Source organism: Thermobia domestica, chromosome 2 (genome assembly GCF_964235325.1).
Source record: "Thermobia domestica chromosome 2, izTheDome1.hap1.1, whole genome shotgun sequence".
NCBI classification, from domain to species: Eukaryota; Metazoa; Arthropoda; class Insecta; order Zygentoma; family Lepismatidae; genus Thermobia; species Thermobia domestica.
The window spans coordinates 85,497,008-85,522,461 of NC_137455.1; the positions used below are offsets into that span (position 1 = coordinate 85,497,008).

Here is a 25,454-nt window from a genome sequence, read left to right on the forward strand (position 1 = left end):
AAGTACAACAGCGGTGGTTACCGATTCACCTGAAGTCACCTGTGCTGTTGTGCAGAAAACTAGAGGGATATTCTTGGTATGTGGATGTGGCAAACAACTTTTCACTGTTGGTGCATAGAAAAACTGGAATGGGAAATGTAACTTAGTGAATGACATAAACGAAATAAAATAATATGCCGCCGAAATTTAAGAGGAATCTCTCCCAAGAAGACCTAATGATAGCTTCTGTTAATGAGAAGGTTTGTCTGATAACTGTTTCCTTTATTCACATCTTGATGTTTATATATGTGTGTATATGTTTAATATTATTACTTGCTAATGCTTCAGTCATTAATGCTTGTTCTCAACTGGTTAGGACACAATACACTATTTACGCTAGTATGCTAGAAATAACATCACTGACATTTCAAAAAGTAATAGTTTGACACCGGTATTGGTGCAGATTGTGAATACTGACCTATACATACGTTCATGACATTTTCGCTGTTCTTCCATATATGGCAACCGCGGATTGAACCCACCTGAACCTGCATTCAACATTATATTGCTATTCTACTACTAGAGGGGGGCGCGGTGCCTCAGTGGTAGAGCGTTCACCTCCGGTGCTTGGGGTCCCTGGTTCGATCCCAGCTCGCGCCGTGTGGACTTTGTGGTGGACAAACATCGTGCTCGTGGGTTTTCTCGGGGTTCTCCCGTTTCCTCCCACTTTCTTGATTCCACCGTTTCATTCATTTCTCATTATCACCGTCTCCTTTAGCCTAACCGGCATAATTGTGGGACGTTAAACTTTAAGATTTCATTTCTACTACTAGAATACTAGTAGTACATTATACTACCACTGAGAAAATAACTTGTTATTTTCTCTGTGATGCTACGTACTAGAATAACACCTTTTCATTTGACCTAGAATTACACCTCTTTCATTTCATCGTTTATTCTTAACTGTTAATCACATCTTGTTCTTGCAATCATCGCTCTTAGATATACATTTATCTGTACTGTCCTGTGCTACTGCGCAAAATTAGTACCTTCCAACTATTAAGTGTTACACAGATTACATGCTAATCAGAAATAACGAAAACAGGGCCCTTCTCTTTGATTCCAAGCAACACTGTAAACAACTCCCTACTACAGTATTATCTAAACAAACTTGTAGAGTGGGCAGAGTCCCTTATGAAATACATGTCTCTGGGACATCAAAAATAACAGAATGCACACGAAAATACGGCTTAAGTTTAGAGTTGCCCCTCCAGTCTGTATGTGCCCTTGGACTTTGCAACATGCAAAAAACAGTGCTTAAAGTATTAAAAATTATTACATTTCACTTAACTTTAGTACACCGTTGGCTTTACAAAAATTTAAAAGGTTTTCTTCATTATTTTTGAGCATCCATTACACCTGTTTGCCATATTCGCCATATTTTACAACTACCATGCTGCTGAAACCTTCCGCGAATGCTTCCGAATCCGGCAAACAGTACTAACTTCCACATATCTTTTCTCGTATTAAACATAACTCTCATGCCGAACTTAAATTCCTAAACATCAAATAAAAACTTCAAATTATCATTTCTTACCTCATTTCTCTTGTAAATTTTCCTGATTTTTATAAAAAGCGGAGGGGTAACTCTAAACTTAACCCGAAAATACTGCTTGCTTGTACAATGTTTTCCTGGGTAAAAATTGCCTTTAGCAGGGATAAATATAACTAGAGCATGTGCACATATGGCATAAATACTGCAGTCCATAAACCACGAATTATCTTTAAAATATAAACCAATTTGTGTAAGGTGGCCACTTAAAGCCTATCCGAGTAATGGCATGAGCGCAACAGGGGGGGGGGGAAATAAGTGTTAGTGACGGAGTACGTCTGTAGGGAGCAGGTACGTCAGCAATGGTGCGTATACGCATAAACGAGAATGGTGGAAAACACATGTCTTTGTGTAGCACAGCTTTGTGACTTTTTTATGACCACTTCATGTAAACTACTTTAACATAACACTTCACTTTATTATTATTATTATTATTATTATTATTATTATTATTATTATTATTATTATTTACTAAGTATTAAAGAGTATTCTTTCCATTTTACATTTCTGCCCTATACATGTAAGAGGTTAGATCCCGATAATTTTTATTACTTATACAATATTATTATTGTGAAATCAAGTAACACTTTTCATCATGGATTTTACAAATATATGCCCCCATAAAATGGGAATGCATCCAAAATTTTGCCCCAAGTCACCAAATTTGGTTCAGATGCAAGTCAATTCATATTAGTTTCCGCTCTACATTTCTGTATTTCCCTCCATTACTACAACATACACGGCCTAGGTTAGTTAATAAGACAGATGGGCTATTGTTTAGCTTTGGGGGGCCAGGTTTTTAACAGACATTTTTGCGATATTGTATTTACATTCGGTTACGTTAGGTTAATAACATTTAATTAATTGCCGAGCAAGCGTTAGCGAGTAAAGGCGGGTTAGAGCCCCCCAGAGCACGTTGTTTTTTGTCTTCGTTAATGTTGGCTCTCCATTATTAAACAATTACCGAGTGCTTTTTCAATGGTTTTCTGTTCCGGAGACAAAGCCAATTCTGAAACTAGGTGTGTACTGAGAAATACGATTGAAAAAAGTAATTATGATTACATATCACATTAAGGTTATCATTTCAATTAAATGTGTGTATATAAATATTTTTTTTAATGTTGGTTTTTTAAGGTGAGGACTGGGGAAAATTTCAGTAATCTTCGCTCCAGTTTCACTTTGCCCTGTACTGGTCTAGATGCAAAGCTATCTTGTGCCTACCCATCATAAATCTTCTATAATCCTCTCTTAGCAGTAGTACATATTTATCGCTATTTTTGTTGACTGAACTAACAGTATATTCGGTGATTGCAGCTTAAAATTTTGAAACTAATTAGGCTATATCGCACAACTGAGCTTCCGGTGAGAGTGCATTCTGAGTTCTTTGTAGCTAACAATCCCACAACTAGTGCGAGATACAAAACTTCGATTCCTATTAAAGTATGTATTTTTCGAATTACACGCTAAACAGGTCCACTCTTAAGTAGCCTTATGCTGGACAGAAGTGTTATACTCTTTCCTATATCTATTTCGGAAGCATTTTTTCTAGCATTGCAGCTTTTTCCCTTTCTTTTTTCTAAGATGTCTATTGAGAATCAGAGATCCTGATCAAAGTGAACCACTTTTTGGATTTCTATTTCTTTTCTATTGTATCATTCCATTAATTCAGTCATTCTTATTCCTCATATATATGTACATACTTATGGCGTGCGGGACAGAATTACGTATTTCTTCTTCATGGTCGTTTCAAAAATTACGCAAGGAGTGTGTACCAGTCTATCTCAAAAATAAGTAGAATAAATCCGGGGAAGAAAATATTGCAGATCAAAGTACAAATTACTAAAATTCTTCACAACGACTCCCTTGTACTTCAACATACTGTTGCCAGTGCCTCTGCCAGTCGCCGTACGCTTCCTGAAAGGCTTCGACGGAAATGTCGTTCGGCACCTTGTCAGCGCCTCTTTGACGATATCCAGCGTTTCAAAATAGTTGATTTTCAAGTTTCTTTTTATTCTTGAAAACAAAAAGTAGTTCGGCGGTGCCAAATTGGAGCTGTAGGGCGGCTGAATCAGGGTTGCTACCTTGTGCTTTGGAGGATACCTGATCACGATGAAGACTCGTTGTTGTGGTGCAGCCTCCAGTTAGCAAAGATTTTCCTGGCACTCTTTCCACAGCCTTTCTAGAACTTCCACTAAAACTTCTCATTGTCTGTCCCTGCGATACAAACTCCGTAGATAACTCCTTTTGGGTCGGAAAAGACTGAGCTTCGCCTTCACTAAGGACTTGCTCATTCTTGCTTTTTTCGGACGCAGGGAACCCTTCGTATGCTACTCTACACTTTATATTTTTAACTAGTGTCGTACTCAAAGATCCATGTCTCGTCGCCAGTAACCACGTATCTAAAAAATATATACATTTTGCCCATTTGGTCACTGTTGTTGACAGACGTCCAGGGCGTTCCACGTCGTCAACTTCCTTCTTTCTACCTTTCCGGGACATCTTCTGCTAGAGGGAAACCATTCCTTGGCACGTTGTTTCATTCCCGTAAGCATCCTTAATCTCGGTCATGAGCTCCGAATCCGATTTCCCCAGCCTAACAAAATTTGATCACATATCGTTGCTTCATTGAATGTGGCATCGTAAAGTTGTGACGTGCAATCGAACTGGGGTTCAGTCTAGGAGCGATCCACACACTGTAACGGCGCGCATGTAACTAATGTGGCTCGCATTGATTTACTAAGACCGACCACCACCTTTCCAGCCACAAATCGTCCCACTCCAGATGTCCGGGTTGGCGGGAACACATCATTCTACTTATTTTTTGGATAGACCATGTATATATTTGAGAATAAATGCATGATGTGTGTAATGATGTATTATATATGACTATGTTTCTAACCATGACAACTTAATTGCAGGAAAGATTACTTGAACAGGCGAGTGGCAATGATGAAGGAGATGATGATGATGATGATGATTTCTTTTTGAAGTAAGTATATTTAAATTATTTGTACTGTTTAGCAGAAAATACATAATTTGCATTTTAGACAAGTCTTCGTTGATATTATATAGGGCATTGAGATTGTGGCCAAGCTCTTAATAATTCCGCTTGGGCTCCACGACTTTCAGTGTAGACTTAGTTTAGTTATGTTCCAAAGAATATACTGTTTCCAGAGGTTCTCGATTGATATTTCTATGATTAAACAGGGCGGGGAACGAAAACGAAATTTATTTTCGAATGTCAAACAGTTAATTATTGATTAAGAAATTCACGTATTGTGCGCTTGAGTGTTAATCTTGAAATTAAGAGAAAAGTTTTCCATATTTCCGTGTTCATTTGCAAATTGTTTATTGGGTAAATTCGTAGTAGTGGGTTAGTTGGGTAGCAGGATTATTGGTGTCGGAAGAAATAAGAGTTTGGAGTAATTTGTTTCTGTAGACATAGAATATTTTAATTATTATACAATATGTATTGTTGGAGAAAAAATATCAAATTTGAGATATTTTCGATAACCATATAGAGAGGATGAAGTTTCTTTACGGAGGAAATTTTTATTTTATTTATTTTCCTTGGTCCACGCTTCTAATGGAGAATGTGTTATTAGTAGATGTATAAACTATTTTGTACTTATTTCACTTGAGCTTGTTCTTAAGAGTTTCCATTGACTCTTCGTTGCTCTCCCCTGTCTCCTCCTCCGGGAACCTTCGACCTTCGTCAAAGTGGGAAATCGTAAATCTCTTCGTGGCGCGATTGCTCCTTTAGCTGATAGCATTTAGACTGTAATATATCTTAATCGATCTTCTATATGGATTACTGCTTTGGGAAAACAGATCGATTGAGATGGGGTGCGGTATTCAACTGTATATATATATCAGTCGACATAAATGTAGCCACACGCTTGTGAGAACTGAAAGAATTTTTAAGAGTTTGAAGTAATTTGCCTATATAGACATAGGAGGTTTTAATGATTATATAGTGTATATTATTGTAGAAAAATTACCAAAATTTTAGGTATTTTTTAATAATCATAAAGAGAGAATGAAGTTTCTTTACGGAGGGATTTTATTTGATTTGTATATGTACGCCCAGTGAAGTTGCCGTCTGGTGAATAGACTCGGCTCTGTGAGTTGTTTTAGCTTGTTGAAAACTCTTGATAGTATGCTTGCAGAACAGTTGTACCAAGGTTGGTGGTTTGTAATCATCAGACGTTCTCTGAAATTTCCAAGTTCTAGAACTTTCAGTGCTGCTTCGTAGTATATTGGCAGCTTTCAAAAGGATTTTCACATCATTTACGTCACTTGTTGACAGAGCAGCACCTGTTAACAAAGTGTCCAAAGTTTTTGTTGAAAGAATTTGTTCCGCTTTTTCTTTGTCGGGAGGTCTGGTAAAGTGCACGTTACGACGTTTTCTGAAGTCACTTGCTTTAAGTGGTTTGTGCTGTGAAATGCTGGGTGTAGGGAACCGATTTGATTCAAGCAAAATCACATATGATCTATTAAAATCATTCATATTCAAACCAGAAATATGAGTTATTCAGTTCAGTTTCCACTATTTCAAGAATTTCCATGTCAGACATTAATTGTGCGAACTAAACATGTTTGCTTGGAAATTGCTTGTTACTTTTTCTACGTCACATTTACCATTACTCAATCATAGCAAGTAATATTTCAATCCTTTGCAACTGCTGTGAGATCAGGCAAGTATGTAACGTTGCTTAGTACGGCTTTAAGGCGCTCATTACTGGTCTGTTGATCAATTGCTTTCAGCTGAGCTCCCAATTTGCAGTTGACACGTAGTGCAATTTTTTCTGCTTTGTCTTCCTGACAAAGGATGCACACTGTCTTTTCAAATATCATTTCTAACTAGATCTCGGCGACTTGGAAGTACAGGTACGAGGTTTGTCCGGAAAATACGTATAAATGTTGAATAATAACTTTATTTTACAGGTTGCAGTCACCGCGAGGTGGCACTACCGCTGTAGCCAATCCCATCAGCGCTCAGTTCGAGTCAGAGCGCTCTGCGTGTCAGTAGGAGTGTGTGGCTGCTTCTTGAAAGTTACCCTGTTTCACCTGCCGTCGGCATGGAGCTCTCTCTGATTGAGGAAAAGCGCATCAACATCAAGTTTCTTGCAAAGCTAGGTGAGAATGGCCGTGAGATTTTTGAGTGTTTGAAACAAGTGTACGGAGACAATTTTCTGAAGGAACCAACCGTGAACAAGTGGTTAAAAAGGTTTCGGGAAGGCCGAGAAGACGTGAAAGGAGACCCTCGCCCAGGACGCCCGTCGACATCGAGTTCTGATGAAAATGTTGAACGAATTTGGACTTGTGTTCTTAAACACCGTAGATTGACAGTCAGAATGATTGCTGACGAGCTGTCAATTCCCAAAACAATCGTTCACGAAATTCTGACACAAAAACTTGAATTGAAGAAATTGTGTGCGAAAATCGTACCGAAGCTCTTGACTCCAGAACAGAAAGCAAAGAAGGTTGAGTGCTGTGAGGATTGGTTGGAAGCAGAGGAAAGAGGGGACTTTCTCAAGCGAGTCATCACTGGAGACGAGTCCTGGTTTTACGAATTCGATGTGCAGCTCAAATCTCAAAGCAAGGAATGGAAGCTACCAGGAGAACAGAGAACAAAAAAGTCGCGAAAAGCAAGATCCTATGTGAAGACAATGTTGATTGTTTTCTTTGATTCTAGGGGCATTGTTCACAAGAAATTTGCCCCTCCCGGCCAGAGTGTGAACGGACAGTTTTACGTGGAAGTTTTTAGACGTCTTAGAGCTCGTGTGGCCCGAGTTCGACCGGATTTGGCACAAGGGGGCAGGTGGATCCTTCATCACGACAATGCGCCCGCTCACACGTCGCTCGTTGTGCGTGAGTTTTTGGCCCGAAGCTCAATCACCGTGACAGACCACCCGCCTTATTCACCCGATTTAGCCCCTTGTGACTTCTTCCTGTTCCCGAAATGCAAAATGGTGCTTCGGGGGCGGCACTTGCGAGATGTGGAAGCCAGCAAGGCAGAAACGACACGGCAACTGAACAGTGGAAACGGCGTTGGCAGAAGTCTATCTTGTCTAAGGGAGAGTACTTTGAAGGAGACCATATTGTAATACCTGAATAATTGTAAAATAAAGTTCTTATTCAACTTCTATACGTATTTTCCGGACAAACCTCGTAGATTCACCAGCGTTCGACTTTACTGGTTTTTCTTATTTCAGCCGTTTCACGCCATTGGTGCTGCCTGTTCCTAGACCTTATATATATATATACAGGGTGGGCCATTTTAATTAATCCACGGAAATATCTGAAAAATGATAAAATATAGAAGAAATTTTTGAAGTACACGTTATATATTGCTAAGGGGGAAAACCAATTCCGCCAAAAGTACCCCTCCCTGCCCCCCCTAAATGGGGGTAACTTTGAAATGTCAAATGGGAACATGGGTCGAGTAATACCTCGTTCGAAAGGTCTTGGAAAACTAAGTAACGCTGTACCAAAAGATGTTTCATATTGTGCACCAGTTTCAAAATGGCCGCCATGGTATGGTTCGGAAACTCCAGTACCCGTAGTATGAAAACCATAGAAGGTAACTGAATGGAACAAAATTGAAATACGTAAATATCATAAGGTATATCGAATGATGTAATCCCTGTGATCCCAGTGGCCTCCCTGAAGGGGTCTTGTGGGCTAACTTCAAAATTTCAATGTCCGACCGGACAACGGTTCGGGCGTACGCTTGACCTACCCAATGCTGTTTGGAAGGCAGACTTCATGCATAGAGAATTGGTGCACTAAGTTAACGCGGATGGCCACAGTTACATTTTGATTAACTATTAGCATTCATGTCATACTGTGAGCTTGAGGGACGAAACGGTGTGTACGTATATCCCCGAAATGCTTTCTGAATAACCAGCACGCATTGCATAAAAGTTTCTCTTTTTTTAGTCACTACAGCGTCATCCTTACAAACAAATGTTTCAACCACACCATACCTATTTGTAAGATTAGCCTTAATTTACGAATTAAGGTAGAGTTCTCGTTTGAACTTTCACTTTACTTTCCACCCCACTCACATACAGAGCGCAGGGAGAGATTATTTTGCAGGACATGGTTTTCTCTATACATTATGGCAATTTTACTCTAATATTTTTTATCTCTGTTGTATTATTCTCGAGCCTTGGAACGCCTCCGTGGTTTTCCTATTTAATTTTCGTTATTTTCATTTATGTCTAACCGTATTCATACCATGGGCACTAGATGTTTTCTTAGACACAGTCACCATGTCTTTGCGATCATTTTGAAAACGGTGTCTCATGTCGAAAATTTTCTTACAGAAGCTGTTTGACATTAATTTGTCTATGTAACGTGAAGTTACTCGCTTCAAGCTGCTATTTGAAATTTTAAGTTGGCCCCGATACCTTTCAGTTGGCCCTTGGAGTCACCCCGACAACACCTCTCGATGTGCCTTACGTCAGTTAGCTACTCCAGTTTTTCTTTTGTTGATTTATCTCCGATCGCTTTCATACTACGGGTACTAAACTTTTTCTCTGACACGGATACTTTGTTTCGGCGGCCTTTTGAGAACACTGCCATTTCACATCAGTCATTTTCTCCTGCAATATGTTAGATTTTGCAAGATTTATCGAACGAGGTACCACTCGACTCATGTTACTATTTGAAATTTTGAAGTTAGCCCCAAGACCCCTTTAGGGAGGCCACTGGGATCAGAGGGATTACATCATTCGATATGCCCTATGATATTTACGTATTTCAATTTTGTTCCATTCATTTACCTTCCATGGTTTTCACACTACGGGTACTGGAGTTTCCGAACCATATTATGGCGGCCATTTTGAAACCGGTGCACAATATGGAACATCTTTTGGTACAGCGTTACTTAGTTTTCCAAGACCTTTCGAACGAGGTATTACTCGACCCATGTTCCCATTTGATATTTCAAAGTTACTCCCCGTTACCCCCATTTAGGGGGGGCGGGGAGGGGTACTTTTGGCGGAATTGGTTTTCCCCCTTAGCAATATATAACGTGTACTTCAAAAATTTCTTCTATGTTTTATCATTTTTCAGATATTTCCGTGGATTAATTAAAATGGCCCACCCTGTATATATATATATATATATATATATATATATATATATATATATATATATATATATATATATATATATATATATATATATATAAAATCTCTGCTCCTTCTATGCATGTTTTATTTGCTTGACATTTTAACAGTTGTTGTGGTAGGAAGTACCATGTAATAGTTCGTCGGCAGACAAACCTGCTATACTTTACTGGTAATGCCAAAAATTTCATTTGTCCATATAAACATCGAGGATCAAGGCTTGCGAGTATTTTCTCTCCACTGAAGGCAAAGATGGTTGAATCACGAACTTTGTGTAATCTGGTTGCTTACTTTTCATCTGACCTGATTTAAACTTTTTGCTACACCAAGATTCTGCTATGTTGGGTCAAATCTTTTGATGATTCGTAGCATTGTTATTATTGTTCAGTACTTCTTTCTCTGCAAACAGAAGTTAATGAATTAAGTTAAATATTTGTAGAAATAAATGACACTTAATAAAACATTAGATATATGAGTGTATGTATAGTTTACATATAATCCAAGTGCAAGCCTAGCCTAATGTCTAAGCCATATCAGTTGATTAGATTTCCGAGGTCACAAGTTTTATTCCAGGCAGTTTTTTTTAAATTTTTTTATCATGTTATTTCAGTACTTACGCTCAAGGCTTAGATTTACGTAGGCATCGTTCAAGAATAAGAAAAAAGAATTAAATGCATACTCAGGTGTTGAGCTGTAAATGTTGAGCCTATGAAGAGTCGCAGCCGCCAATTAAGATATTGCATGTGTCTTTGTAAACAAATTGTATGACACAATGATGTAAAGATTTGCAGTTTTTGTGTAATGGCAATGCTCTTCTCTACGGTAATAAAAGGTGTTTATACAGGCTGAAGATTTAGTTATCGGAAGACGTTTTTGAACCTTTGTGTGATTATTTGAAGTCCATTGTCTTTCCTTCTTTTCCCGTTAGCAAACATAGTAAACAAGTAGTATGAAAGAAAAGTTCTAATTTTTGTCTTAATTAAAGTTTATTATATATTTCCTGAGATGACGGATTATCCTCTACCAGCCAAATAATTTTTTGTTTTGTTTTGTTTTGTTTTGTTCTGTCCTCAAGAAAATAAGTAGGATATAACAGAATAAAATTTATAAGAGAAAGAATACAATCGTGAGTTTAAAATGTTAGATTTAAGACTGGTAGGAAAGATAACGAGATTGTTTCAAAAGTTCACAAGAGCAGGTTAGCGATAATTCATTATAATTTAGCTCATCAGTTGTGATATTGAAAGCCAATATATGGAAGAGAAATTTCGTCAGAGCACACATTTAATCTCTGTAGTCCATGATGAAATTAATCAGATTGCAGTAAGAAAAATGGATATCGGGAATTTGCAACAAATAATTGGTTTATAGGTATTTTATGAGTTCAAATAATCACACAAAGGCTCAAAAACGTCTTTCGTCAACTAAATCTTCAGCCTATACAAACTTCTTTTATTACCGTAGAGAAAAAGCATTGTCATTATTCAAGAATTGTTTAACGGGAACACATGTAACAGACTATGCAAGGTTATATACGAGTGTAAGGGTAAATACATAAGAATGACCAGAAGAATTGTTAAAGTAGAATCAATTGTTAAGATCTTTTGTCCACAATGTCTGAGCGAACTTATTTAAAAAATAACTTATATTTTGAATCTACTTATACAAAATTCTCATCTTGACAACTATCTTCACCTCTAAGATTTTGATTCCCTTTTAGAACATTAGAAACAACGAAACGATAAGCAATTAGAAGCCTTGTGTTAAATGTATGTTTCAATGTTAGAAATGATAATACATTGGATACATTTTAACATTTGTCGTATTATTACAATTTCTTTAGCAAAAGAGGTAAGTCACTGTTTTTGAGTTTTTATATTTTTGATATCCAATCCAATTTTTGGTGTTCTGTTATAGATTTTGTATAAAGATGAACTAACTCAAAGATTATATATTTTTATAATTCACAGTGAAATCTAAGTTGGCTACTTTTTGTTGCCACATGTCCACTTAGGTTGTCAACTTTCATAGTAATAGATAGTAAAGATATTACTCATCTAACATGTCCAATTAATAAGTTATTTGATAACTGTGTCGACAGCTCTATTGTTTTTGTCAAATCAAAACTGTCCCAAGTTCGGAAGTGCTACGTTCCCTGCTACATTTTTAGTATACTTCTATCCATTGTAGACGTTTCAGATTGTGTCTTTTATGAGAATTCTGTACTAAACTAACACTGTAAAAGATATATATGTGTTATTGTATGTTTACAAACTACACCTGTTAAAACTAACTACGGCACAATGTTCTTCACGGAACCTTAAACTCAAAATCAATTCATTTTTATTTACAGAATAAGTCAGTTGCATACTTTGACTTAACAGTGATAATACCTTATTGTCATATTTTCATTGTCCCGCAGAAATGGGACCAAATTAATCAGGTGGTTAGCTTCACGTGTTTGGTCGTTAATTTAATGTATAGATTAGAATATAGTAATAATATGAGTTTTCATTTTTATCTAGTTTTACCGTCAGGAACAGTATATATACACGCACTTCGGTCATAGTACGAATGAATGTTTGCTTCAAACAGGTGCAAAAGCACTTTTCTGTTAAAGACGCCACACAAAGGTCTCGAAGCAGCACTGAATCACTCTGCCACTTACTGAAGAAATGATGTTGACTGTCGTTGCTGCGCGTATCTCAGTTAAAATACATTTGTAATAACTTAACCAAGTTTACGGTAAAACGATAGACTAGAGCGAAAATTATGTGAAAATATGGTATTGTCATCGGGTTTACGTACCCGTATAAAATTTCATAGATTTAGTTAGCAAGTGAAGTGTGTGAAATTTAAGTTGCATGGTTTGACTCTTAACAAAAAACAAATAAAGTAACCTAACAAAAGCACTGTTTAAAAAACTTTAAGGAAGGTTTTTTAACAGTATTATTCCTTTCTGCTAAGAGAAATTTGTCAAATTCGGGCGATAACATTCTACGAAGATAATGTAAGGAAGAGATTCAATTGTTTAATGAAAGATTGTAGTGTTTGTGGATCAGAAGAGCCACCGCTGTATGGGCAGCGAGGGGTAGGCTTCAGATATTTCATATAATTGTCGTACAAATGGCACTAGTGTAGAAAGAAAGACTTAACGGCTATTAATTGACTCTATGGACTGAAAAAAAAAAAAATGTTCTTCAAAACTTAATTCATAAAATATCTTTGGTTTATAAAATTTAAAATTGTAAGTTTCTCAAAACAATACTGTTGTTTTTAAGAAGTGTAGTTTGTTTCACAGTCATGCTATTTATACAATAGCTCTGTTAAAACACTTGAAGGCTGCACATCATTGTATTAATAGTCAGTGTGTATCTGGGTTGTCTGCGTGGTACGTCGATTGCTCTGTTTTGAAGTTTAGGAGGTCATGGTTTTAAGTGACGTACTTTCAAAAAGTACTAAAGAGTATTTCTGTTTGCTCAAATGATTTTTAAAAAATCTAAGATTTTGTATTGAATTCGATCATTCGAGTAACGTGAGTAGAGCATTGCTAACAGCACAAAAGGCAGTTTTTAAATAAATAAATAAATAAATAAATAAATCTCAAGCAAAATTCAATTCACAGAGAATCAGATGAACTCAAATTAGTGCTGATATCTCCTTTGACATTTTCTGCCGAATATTTTCAGTGCCATGGTAACTGTATTCACTTCTCAAATGTAGGTTCTCAATTATGTGACTACTGACAGACATCGTGTCTTTTTTTTTTTTTTTTTTCTTTCTTTCTTGACAACGCCGCTTTATTTATACTGTAATTTGAGGTAAATTGTCTGATACGTCTTGTATGTACTCTTACAACATCAACATTATGATGAATGCGAATTTCTCATAAGTTTATTTCGTCTTTATTGCAGAGGTGCATCTCCAGGCACGAAAACAGTCCATTTCAAGGATGACAAATTGAAACAGTAAGTACCTAGTTGTATTGTACAGGAGTGTGTAATAAAACCACAATTTTATCTAGTCTAGACAAGAGTTTTGATATACCTGTTCGTACGTGGTACGCACAGACAAGTGTTAGATGGGGATGTTCTATACAGAGATTTAATGAGTGTAGTCTAGTGCACAAGCGACAATCACAGATTATTCAGAATGTCGGCAGCGAGTAATTATACAGGTTCGTAAACGTGTTGGCCAGTCATCAATGGCAAAAATGAAATGAAATGAAATGAAATCTTTTAGTTTTACGTTCCACGGTTATGCCTGTTAGACTAAAGGTGACGGTGATGATGAGAAATGAATGAAATATTGGAGTGAAGAAAGTGGGAGGAAACGGGAGTACCCCGAGAAAACCCACGAGCAAGGTGTTTGTCCACCAGAAAGTTCACACGGCTTTCAGTGGAAGCACTACTACTACTTGCGCAAGAACACTTCTCAATGACACAATAGCAGGGTGTCGCTTCGAGCAGATGTTTTCGCCAGTTTTGAGCATAAATCGTTTAGATGGTATAGATCCAGGCGAACACCCGTTCATTCGTTCGCAGTGATGAAGTCGGGAATATGTAGTAGCACTTTGTGTCGACTTTGCTTTATGGGCTAGAGCTGCATCTTGTTGGAAGACCCAGTGGGTATTGGGAAAGAGGGTATGACTGAAGAATTCACCTACACCTGCCAGAACATCAGACTAGTAGTTCAAGCACGCTTTTTCATTCCAGTTTCAAAGAAGTTGTTGGTTTGACGTCTCCAAGTTTCGATGATATTTCATCGACCAACTAATTAATTAATTAGTGTATCCGCCTCCCTAGACCTCCCTATAGCCTCGGTAATAATACCAGTCTCGCCTTCCACTTCAGCTCAGTTAATTCGATAAAGATTGATTCTGATGGGTCCTAACCTTTATAGGGAACTTCCCAGTCCAGAAGTAAACGAAGGTATTTAAAGGATCCATCTGGGTTCGATGTACAGCTTATTTCGTCGGGGGTGGGGGGTGGGGGGGAAATGGCCAAAGCCTGGGCATAAAGTGAGTGAAGAAAGTAGACTCGAAGTTTATTCATGATTGTTATATTACATAAAGTTAATAAAATCGAGAGAGAGAAAAAGGATGATTCAGCGTAAAACACATTAGTTGTCTGCAACTCTCAAACGAAGAAAGTTCGATGTCCATCTCAATGTTCTTGTGCACAGGAATTAACACACAGAGAGAAAATATTGAGAGATTTTTAATTTTTCTGTTCTTAACAGTTCCGATCAATAACTAATTAATAGACGAAGTTAGATAACAATCAGTAGATAATATAGAAAATAATTTTAAAAAATTAAACACTTTTCGTGTTACAATACGCTGGAAATTATTATTAGCAATTTACGAAAACCATTTATTCGATTAGTCCATGGATGTGAGTCTCAGATTCACATATATTTACACAGTTTACATTCAAACAACACGATAGTTGGCAATGGAATAAGCCGAACTCTTAGTCTTGAGGAAAAAGAGAGTAAAGTTTTGGTATAAAGTACGAGCTGAAATAGCTTATTCATTCAAAATCATGAGAGTACTCTTTCGTTAAGGAAACTTATTCTGATGGCAATTAGTAACATTGACGAAATAGAACTTACTTGAACTGTTAATCTAATAGTAAAAATATATATTGACAAAAGCTGGTTTTAATTTGAATAATTGAAAGAAGTTGAATTTGTAATCAGATAGCTCACTTTTCATCAGATAGCTCAATTGTATGCTTGTGTAGTAATTCGTCCAAAGTTAGATTTTTCTCCATTTTCATTGATTATGGTTCTGTTAAAATTTTTCTCCATTTTCGTTGACTTGATTTTTCTCCTGGTTCTGTTAAGAATATAGGAACAGCATTTGTAATAAAATGTATGAAACAAGATAGTGGAATTCTTCTAACTTTTTTGTACGATAAAACGTGTATCGAACTCTTTTAATATTAGGAAAAGAAAAAAAAATCAACATGTAATACGCTGACAATTGTGCAAGTTGCACGTGTCGAACTCGATCACTCATAGAAGTTCGTCACACTTCATTTAGAAAATAATTACAGAACTAATAGGCAGAATAATAATAATAAAAAAAGTTAAGAAAAAGCTTTTTTTTTTTAAACGTTCTTCGGTTATGCTCTGAGCTAAAGGAGACTGTGATAATGATAATAAATAAAATGGTGGAGTGATGAAAGTGTGAGGAAACAGGACCCCAAGAAGATGTTTCTTACATAACTAAGTTTCTTGAGGGAGTTATTAATGGACAAAATTGGATAGATATGAATTCCCGGAATTCAATCCCAGCTCACGCCAATTTCTTCATTCCATTTCATTCATTACCAACACCTCCTCAACACCATTTCATTCATTATCAACACGTTAACCTCAGTGCATAATTGTGGGACATCAAAGAAAAAATTCATTTTATGAGTTCCCAGAATAGTCAATTTATAGGTTACGGAGTGTTTGATATGGTGGGAGCTATTGAAGTGAGGGCATTGATTGGATACTGTAATTAATGTACCCAATATGGCACCAACTTGTCCTGTTCTTTAATTTTTCTTCTCTTTTCTTCTTGTATGTATTCGATGAAGTGTTTAGCGAAAGTATTTATAATTCACTTACGTAATAGTGTTATCACATGTGTAACAATGTTATCACTATTTTCTGGTAAGTAATTTGTTCAATGTATAATATTCAATTATGCATTTCCTCTGTACCAAACTTTTCTAGAGATATTTTAAAGGATCTATTCTTAAGCTGAATAAAACTCCGACCCTGGGTTTGAATTTATAGTGTTAAAGCATGCAGCAAAATATTTTCTTACTTGATTTTAGGGTAAAGGTCCAAATAGAGGAAGTAACTGGTGCTATGCGACACAATGTAGGAAAGATCCTAGAAAGAGGAGATAAACTGGAGGACCTACATGATGCTTCTGAGAGATTATACTTAGCCAGTGGAGATTTTGAAGCAGCGGCCAAAAGAATGAAACGCAGAGCTTGGATGCAGCATATGAAAAGTAGAGTTATTTTGGGTTCAGTTACGGCTGTTGTTATACTTGTTATTATTGGTAAGTAGATCTATTATCTTAGTAGTAAAATGTACAGATTGTTTCAAAATAATGGATGCACTTGTAGTTTGCAACGCGTAAGATGTGTGAGGTGGTAACACTGAGGATATGAGTGTACAGCGTCTGGCCATTGATAGTGGTGTCTTAGGTGATCGTTCATAGTATGTCAGGTAGAGTAGAACGGAGGTGTGTATTGAAGTGAACAGACGATGGTAATGCAGATTGAGAGATCCCTGAGTTTCAGAGGCCAAATTGTTGGTTCGCGGATAGTTGTCGCAGGTATATCTAAATGGAGAGCGTGTTTGATATGACGAGAGGAACAATGCTCATGGTGATTACGGGCTACAGAATTCATGATAAGACGTAATCAGCAAAGAGTAATTGTGAGCGGGAGAGAAGCCTCACTGACAGAGATCGCCAAACATTGAAGAGAATTGTGACCAAAGATCGTAGAGCGAATACGGCTAAATGTAACTACTAATATGCTCCCCCAAGTGCCCGAATGCTCCGGTCCCACTACTCCGTTTGAAATACTAACACCAGAGAAAACCCACACTCGGAAAAGACACATAGAGCTACAGGATTCACGGATACAGAAGTATGATTATCATTAAAGGGAATAATTGCTTCAGAACACAAGGACGACAACTTATTAACTATAACAAATCAGTTTATTTATATTGAAACTAACAAAAATTCTTATTTTCGTCCTCGCAAAATAAATACTTTTAAAAAAAATGATACTAACGGCAACTTTTGTTGGTGATTAATATAACAAATACGAAAATATAATTTTCCCTTAATTCTTTCAATTACGACTCTACGAAAATAAATATAATTTTCTTTCTTTTCTTAATTCTATTTTTTCATGGATTAACTAAAAAAGAACAAAATTATTAATGTAATTGTTGAGTTATTGGAAGTAACAAACTATATATATATATATATATATATATATATATATATATATATATATATATACAGATGGTGATCAGAAAAATGGAAACGCCTGAACGAAATTGCAACTTACCAGATTAATATGGTGTCGGGTCACCTTTCGCCTTCAGAACAGCCTTGATGCGACGTGGGATGGAGGCATCGAGGTCGTGAATGGTAGCAAGTGGAATTTTACACCATTCCTCATGCAGGGCATCGGCCAGTTCTGTGAGAGAGGATGGAGGTGGAAATCGTCGCCGGAGTCGTGTTTCCAAGACGGACCACAGATGTTCAATTATGTTGAGATCTGGGGATTGGACGGGCCAGAGGAGGTGTTGAACGTCATCCCGATGTTCCTCAAACTACGCTGCAACAACGCCAGCTGTGTGAATGGGTGCATTATCACCCTGGAAGATGGCGTCATTGTCCGGGAACAACATCCGGACCATAGGATGCAAGTAGTCTCCTAAAATTGCGATATAATCGTTGGCAGTGATTCGTCCGCTAAGTGTGACCACAGGACCCAATGAAAACCATGTTATGGCGGCCCACAGCATCACCGAGCCGCCGCCATGTTTCACAGTTGGGCGGAGACACTGCAGATCATAAGCTTCTTTGGGCGTTCTCCACACATAAACACGGCCCGTGGTTGGGAATAGGGTGAAGGAGGACTCATCCGACCATATCACACGTTTCCAGTCCTCAACGATCCAAGTTGCATGGTCGCGGCACCATTTGCGGCGTGCGAAAGCACTATGGTCCCTGATGAGCGGTTTGGCCCGTGCAACACGACCCCGTAAGTTCATGTCATGTAATTCGCGGCGGACTGTGATTGTCGAAACAGGGTGGGGGAGGTGCTGATTGAGTTCCTCCGTCACTTGCTCCGCAGTGGCACGACGGTTCTGCGTGACAATGCGCTTTAATACCCGGCGTGACCTATCACTCATTATTTTCTTCCGCCCACTGTTCCGCTTCCCCGATGTGGTTTTCCCGTGTGTTGTGTAGGCCGTCATCACCTTCGACACTGTCCCACGCGACACACGTAACACAGTAGCCACTGCCGTCACACTCACTCCAGATAACCGCGCACCAACAATTTGCCCTCTTTGAAAATCTGAGAGGTATTCCATTTTACACTACCTCCGTCTGCTGCAGCCACTGGACACTGCTGTTCCACTGCGCCTGACGAAGTATGGGGACCGACCTAACACACCACCACCAGCGGTCCGTCGCTGCGGGCGCCACGACACCACTGCCAACCCATACATCTGACGTGTTGCCAATTACAGGTGTTTCCATTTTTCTGATCACCATATATATATATATATATATATATAAAACGGAAATTCGTCTCTCATACGAAATTTACTTCTTATGATGGCACGCATTTACTCGTAAAAGAAAAAAAAAGCAAGAAACAGCTGATTGATAAGAGAGGGAGAGAAGTTAACCTCGCGTGAGCGATTCACCAACAAGATACGCAGGCTGACACCTGCCAAACAGCTTTCCCTCCTCCAACTATTATACACACAACTCAGAAGAACAAGTTAAATGCCGCTTTTATTCTTTTCCTATATACAGTAAATATAAACTTTCAATACCAAATAGCCAATATTTTCTCTAAAAAAAGGGAATAAATATGGAAAAAATTTCAGCTCCATTGCCTGCCTCACTTTTTTTTTTCTCGGATGAAATATTTTTACTTTCTCCGTCGTACTGACTTCCATATTAATAACTTCTTATTAAATATAATATAAAGTAGAACGGAACACAAAACAAACTATCTCTTGTTTCGTTAAAAATATAAGTTGTCTGAAGTTCCATAGCTCAACAACCATTTCTTAACCTCCGCACACGTTGAAGCAAGCTCACACAATGACGACTCCAACCGGCGCGAACCCTGATCAAGCCGCTCCAGTGTTACCACCTGCATAAAATAAAATACACCATAAATCTCATGCATACAGAACTTTTTTTTTTTTTTTTTTTTTGGTAACAAACGTTACATAAAGTAACTGACATAATTTGAACATATGCGATCAGATTGCAGTTTCCAAACCGCTCATTATTACCAATAACGCTTTAGCACCGTATTAATGATGTTCAGTGTTCAATTATTTTGATAACTGTCTGTAGGTGAATTGTATAGATGTGTGCCGTCACAGTTCAGTATTTAGAATTTTGTATCTAATCTAATAATATCAACTTTCAGTGACTCAAATATTAATTGGCTATTACGTGTCATATTAATCGGTAGTTATTTCACGGAACACTGAACCGAAGAACATGGCCAAAAAAATTTTGTCAAATGTCACTGGCCAAAATAATTTTTGTTCTCTTTTCTTTTTTCCTGTGTGGAATTTTTAATTGTATCATCCACTGGCTGTTGTTTCCCTTTGGCATGGAAGTTAATATCAACAAATGTTCTCGAAACTAAATTGTACTGTATTTGTAAAAAATGAGTTATATTCATAAGCACACCGTGGAAATGGTTACTCGCGTGGAACTTGCCTATTACTGGGTAAAATACCGTTTCAGGCCTGGATAATTGCCTAGGTCCTGTTTGAAGTGCCGCATCTCTCGCTCATCAGTAGATCCCTTAGTTCCAGCAAAGTACGGGATGCCTATTCCTGCTATACAAAATATTTCGCTGTTATAGATAGTCCCACAGATTTTAAAAGAGTTTACTCTGCCATATGTGTTTTGCAGACTATACTATGTGCAACAGAGAGCCTGAATGTTGATGGAAGTATCCATTGTATACTAATGGCGAAGATGGAGCAATAGCAGCACCTGGCCACTCAGTGTTACTATTTTATTTCATAGACTGTCGTATCAAATATCGAGAAGATTTTACATTTCTCAGCTACAATTATTATTAATTATTTTTTTCCAAAACTACATCTAAATATCTTGATGATGATTTGCCAACTGCTAACTACAGACTCATATAGTATATACGTATGTTCGACATATAAATGACTATAGTCGTAATCTTCAAGTTTTCTTATATTTATTTAACCTACAAGAACCTTTTGTTCTAATTACTACAATATTTTATAATATTTATGAGCCTTCGATCGACGATTTCTAACACATCTTCAAATCAAAATCATGAACTCTCATTGATTCACTTCCTTGCAATAAAGAATAACTAACTTCTTTTACATAGTTCACCTAATTATTTTACCAGCATCACATTCCAACAATTTAGTATTCTAAACTCCATGACTATTTTTATCCCAGCACTAAGCATGTTCAAATAAACTGCTTGTTCGTATTCACATCATCTGTGTAAGCAAACTCATTTCATTGTACGAAAAAACACTCCCCATAGCATTGAGCTTGTTGAATACGTGGAGCTGTATAGTATTAAACGCCTCAGTGAGAAGGCCACCTCTGTGAACTTGATTTAGCAAGTTCATCGTGTTAAGTTCCTATTGTAATATTCTGTGAGAAATTGGTTGGGATGGACCCGCATTCATGGACTGCAGATGTTCATGTCGGGAGGAAAAGATTCTCTTTTACCAGATATGAAACTCGTCGGCGTTTAGGATCTTTTGCCACCACAGGTCTGACCCGCTTTGCATTCGTATTCATGTTAGACCATTCCTTGTAGACATGTTAAAGTCCGTTTTAACACATTAGGAAATCGAACAATGTTTATTGCCATGCACAAACGTAATAACCGTTTTTACCATTGTCAGATCTTTTGTCCGACCCATCTTGACAAACTGTTCCCAGAGATCCAATTTGTACATTCATTTCAATTAAGTCTAGTGGTCATGCATCAGCAGTGGTTAATCATTTAGTTGTGTGTTTCCAGTGGAACGCCAGCTATAACGCTGAAAACGGACCAATGTTACTTCTACAGGGGACTGACAAACTTTTTAGTTTGATGTGCTTCATCATGTGAAATATTGACAACTGAGAATATTACGAAATAGAAAAATGTACTTAACGTACGCTTCTGTAATTAATCGAAAATCTTCACCGATATGTCGTCAACTTCTTATCAGAGTAAATTGCATATTTCTTTTCGTTTTTCTTTTCTTTTGGATAGAAAGTTGAATTCTCAGAGTACTGTTATTAATCCTCGATTCTCTGAGGATTTTCAACATTGTGTCTATAGCTTAAAGATGAAAATTTTACACTGATTACCAATTGAATTACAGATACCTACCTAATATCGTGTAGCACCACCTTTCGCTCTGATAACGGCGGCTACCCACCGTGGTATAGTCTCTACAGGGCGCCTTAAGTGTTGTTGTGGCATCTCAATCCATATCTGCTGCAAAGTCGCCAACATATTCCGCAGGTTTGTTGGAAGAGGGTCCACAGTTCGAAGACGTCGTTGATGGCGTCCCAGATGTTTTCGATGGGATTGAGGTCCGGTGACCATAATGGCCAGGGAAGTGTTGCTAGATCAGAGGAGTGGTTATCGACCCAGTCTGCTGCCATCCTAGAGCGGTGGGCCAGCGCATTGTCCTGCTGAAAGATGAGGTCATTATCCGTATGTTGCAACCGAACAAATGACAAGACATTGTCATTCAGAGGGTAGCGTTCACCTGTGAGGGACCGTGTTACACGTGTTAGGGGACCCATTTCAATCCATGTAAACAAGCCCCAGATGAGAATACCACCACCACAGACCTGCACAATTTCCTGCTTGCACGATGGATCCATTGCCTCGTGCGGTTGACAACCCACTTATACCCGTCCATCGGCGTGTACCAATGTAAAACGTGACTTATCTGTCCGGGCAACCTTTTCCCAGTGACTCATCTGTCCGGGCAACCTTTTTCCACATTTCCACGGTCAAGCGGCGGTGTCCCTTTGCCCATGCTAGACGTTTTCTGTGTTGTGTGGTTAGAAGAGGTACTTGTGTGGGCAGATGGCTTCTGTACTCCATGATGAGTAGATGGTTGTGGATTGTGTTCCTACTAAAACGGCGTTGTTGCCGTGCATTCAACCTTTCCGCGATTTGACACTGTGGCCCGTCTATCGGCTTTACGATACGGGCCGGTCGGCGCCTACCCCTGTCGTCGACACCCCCTGACCACGGCAGTTTGCCCATGTGGGAGCGGTTTTACCGGAAGCCAGGTACTCATGATACAGCCTTGACACAAGTTGCCTTTGAAAATCCGAGTGCCGCAGCCACTTCAAAAATTGAGCTACCTAGTTGTCTGACCCCTACGATTTGACCCGGTCAAATGCACTCAGGTCCTTTGTCTTCCCCATCACACACTGTACTGACACGGATACTGAAAGAGAAAGTACACGTCAGCAATACATTCGCGATGCGTTTCTTTCACCTGCACTGGTGGAGCCTCTGCAAGGCGGTTTCTGCAACTGCCCTCTGTCTCTAATTCAACTGGTGATTTATAAATCAAAATATTCATTGATTTGTGCTTTCACTTTATTTTCCGTGATGTAATGTAATTATTTTAATTTTCTTGCAGTTCCTGTTATAGTACACTATTCTTGAAGATGCTGGAATTAAGTGGAAGTGTTTCTCTCGTTTATGGACAGAACTTTTAATGGGGAGAGAGCAGTAATTGTCAATGTGAGCTGGAATTTTGTATGCATATGTGTAATAAGTTCTAAACAGTAATTTATTTATTTTCAGAATGAAATATCGAAGTCATTCTAATCGAGTTATTTATTCTCCTAAAGTCATATTTATAATTCAATTAGTTATTAAATAGTCGTATTAGTTTTACATTACATAATGTGTGCCTTAACGAAAAGCGCAATTGTGTGTGCTTAAGGAGTGTATTCAATTATTTAACAGCTTCCATGTGTTACATTGTACCGAAAAGTTCTCTGAAGATTCTGACCAAAACTGGCAGTAATTACTGTTATCGGTGGTGTATGCGAGTTACCATTTAATAGTTAAAAGTATCACTAGTACCCACTAAAAATGACTAATAAAAGTAGACAGAAGTTTTCAGATATTTAGTTGGCCGAATTCATTTTTTATTTTCTTCTTTTTATTTATTTATTTTTTATTGTATCTTTATGAAATACTATATGCAAGATTGTGTATCTTTTTTATCCAATATCATCATATTCAAGAATCAGTATTACGGATCTTCAAGTATGTGTATGAGAGATTTGGAGGAATGAGGTGTATTCTCTGTTTCGGTTGTACATTCGATTCGTAAACCTTAGAGGAATTTTGTAGGTAAATGTATATATGTGCTTAAGGAATAATTATATTGTTTTGTTTCATTCGATGAAAATTTTAAATAAATTGGTAATAAAATCTATTATTTAAAATAATGAAGTTAATTTATTTTACACGTTTCTGAAAGAAAATGTAATCTTCTAACCCCACCCCACCACCTAAATTAAACAATTAAATTTAAATTTCAAAGTTTCGTTTTCTATACAAAAGTAAGTCAGGTTAAAATTTCAGAACATTTTTATTAATTACTATTTATTTCCTAACATTAGTAACCACTACATTCAATAAATTTCTTTTTCCTTTGTTGTAAGTAGCTGTTTCATATAAAGTAATACGCTTCACGAGGTCTCGATTTTTTTTTCACTAAGTAATTTGTTACGTCTAAATTAAGAAAATTAAATGACACAATTTCTGCCAAGTGAGACACATGTAAAAGACAAGCGATAGAGCCCAAATTAATACTATTATCACATGAACCGTTTTCATGAACTAGTGTATTACTGCTTATGAGGAACTAGCGTATAAGTTACTCGGATGCTTAGTAACCAAGTCGGTTGTGGTGTACCAGTGATCGTAGTCTCAGTTCTATCTGGGGATCCCAATTGGACCATCGATGTAACTAGTACTGCAGTGATGCGAGATTCTTTTTTGTTTGTGAATTTATTCGATATAAATTACATATTTTTTAACGAACTCATTACTACTCATAACACGTAATATGCTGTTTTCTCAAACCTGGATTTGTACTTTCCTAACCAAACAAATAATGATATTAACATTGTCCATGGTGCTCCCTTCTATTGGAGAATGCGACAGCAGTAAATGTACAAAATATTTTACTTACGTTTGTTCCACTTTTGTTTGAAAACAATTGAACCTGTTCTCCGAATTTTCATCGACTCCTCTCTGCTCTTCCCTTCCTCCGTGAACTTTCGAACGTGGTCGAAATTTGAAATCGTTGCGAGATTGGTCCTTTAGCTGATAGCATTTAAGCTGTAATATATCTTAATCAATCTGGTGAATATAGATTGCTATCTCGGAAAAGCAGATCAATTAAAATGGTGTGCGGTATTCAACTATAGTGGTCGGTAGTAATGAAAGGATCTATAGGCAAACAGCATTCAATTAATTAGCGTTGAGAACTAGTCGAAGCAAACTATTTTAATGAAATATGAATCCCCTACATTAGTAATCAAATTTGTTCATATAGGTAGTCGTCTATTTAGAATGGACTTCGGTTCCAAGTGCCTGGGGTAAGTCGGTCAGGTGGTAGTCTATTATATAGAGTACAGTATAAAATACTGTTAATCGTCGCCCGACGATGTAGGGTGCGGTACACTAGGTTTGCATTCGCTGTTTTCATTTACAAAATTGTTTATATTTCTATAATCTTAGTGACATTGTTTTCTGCATGAGTGATATAAAGGAAACATTTTGTAATCCGAAAATCTATGGTTCGACACATTCTGTAAACTGACACCGATTGAACCACTTGCGTTTTTTCGGATAGATTCGGGCGTTTGTTAC

The 25,454-nt window shown here is 37.5% G+C and overlaps 1 protein-coding gene across 1 annotated transcript; it reads left to right on the plus strand.

Moving 5' to 3' along the window:
* On the plus strand, positions 1-24,022 carry LOC145673785 (uncharacterized). The gene is made up of 5 exons (XM_081743547.1): positions 1-239; positions 4,510-4,580; positions 13,647-13,700; positions 16,569-16,801; positions 23,200-24,022. Exons 1-5 carry the CDS (start codon positions 174-176, stop codon positions 23,223-23,225), a joined length of 450 nt encoding a protein of 149 aa, XP_081599673.1. The 5' UTR covers positions 1-173; the 3' UTR covers positions 23,226-24,022.
* The last annotated feature ends 1,432 nt before the right edge of the window (positions 24,023-25,454 follow it).

Bases quoted from the DNA above. Each gene is read 5' to 3' on its own strand.
- LOC145673785 (XM_081743547.1), top strand. From the start codon at position 174: ATGCCGCCGAAATTTAAGAGGAATCTCTCCCAAGAAGACCTAATGATA. The intron at 13,701-16,568 runs GTAAGTACCTAG...ACTTGATTTTAG, and splicing joins AAGGATGACAAATTGAAACA to GGTAAAGGTCCAAATAGAGG. The intron at 16,802-23,199 runs GTAAGTAGATCT...ATTTTCTTGCAG, and splicing joins TGTTATACTTGTTATTATTG to TTCCTGTTATAGTACACTAT.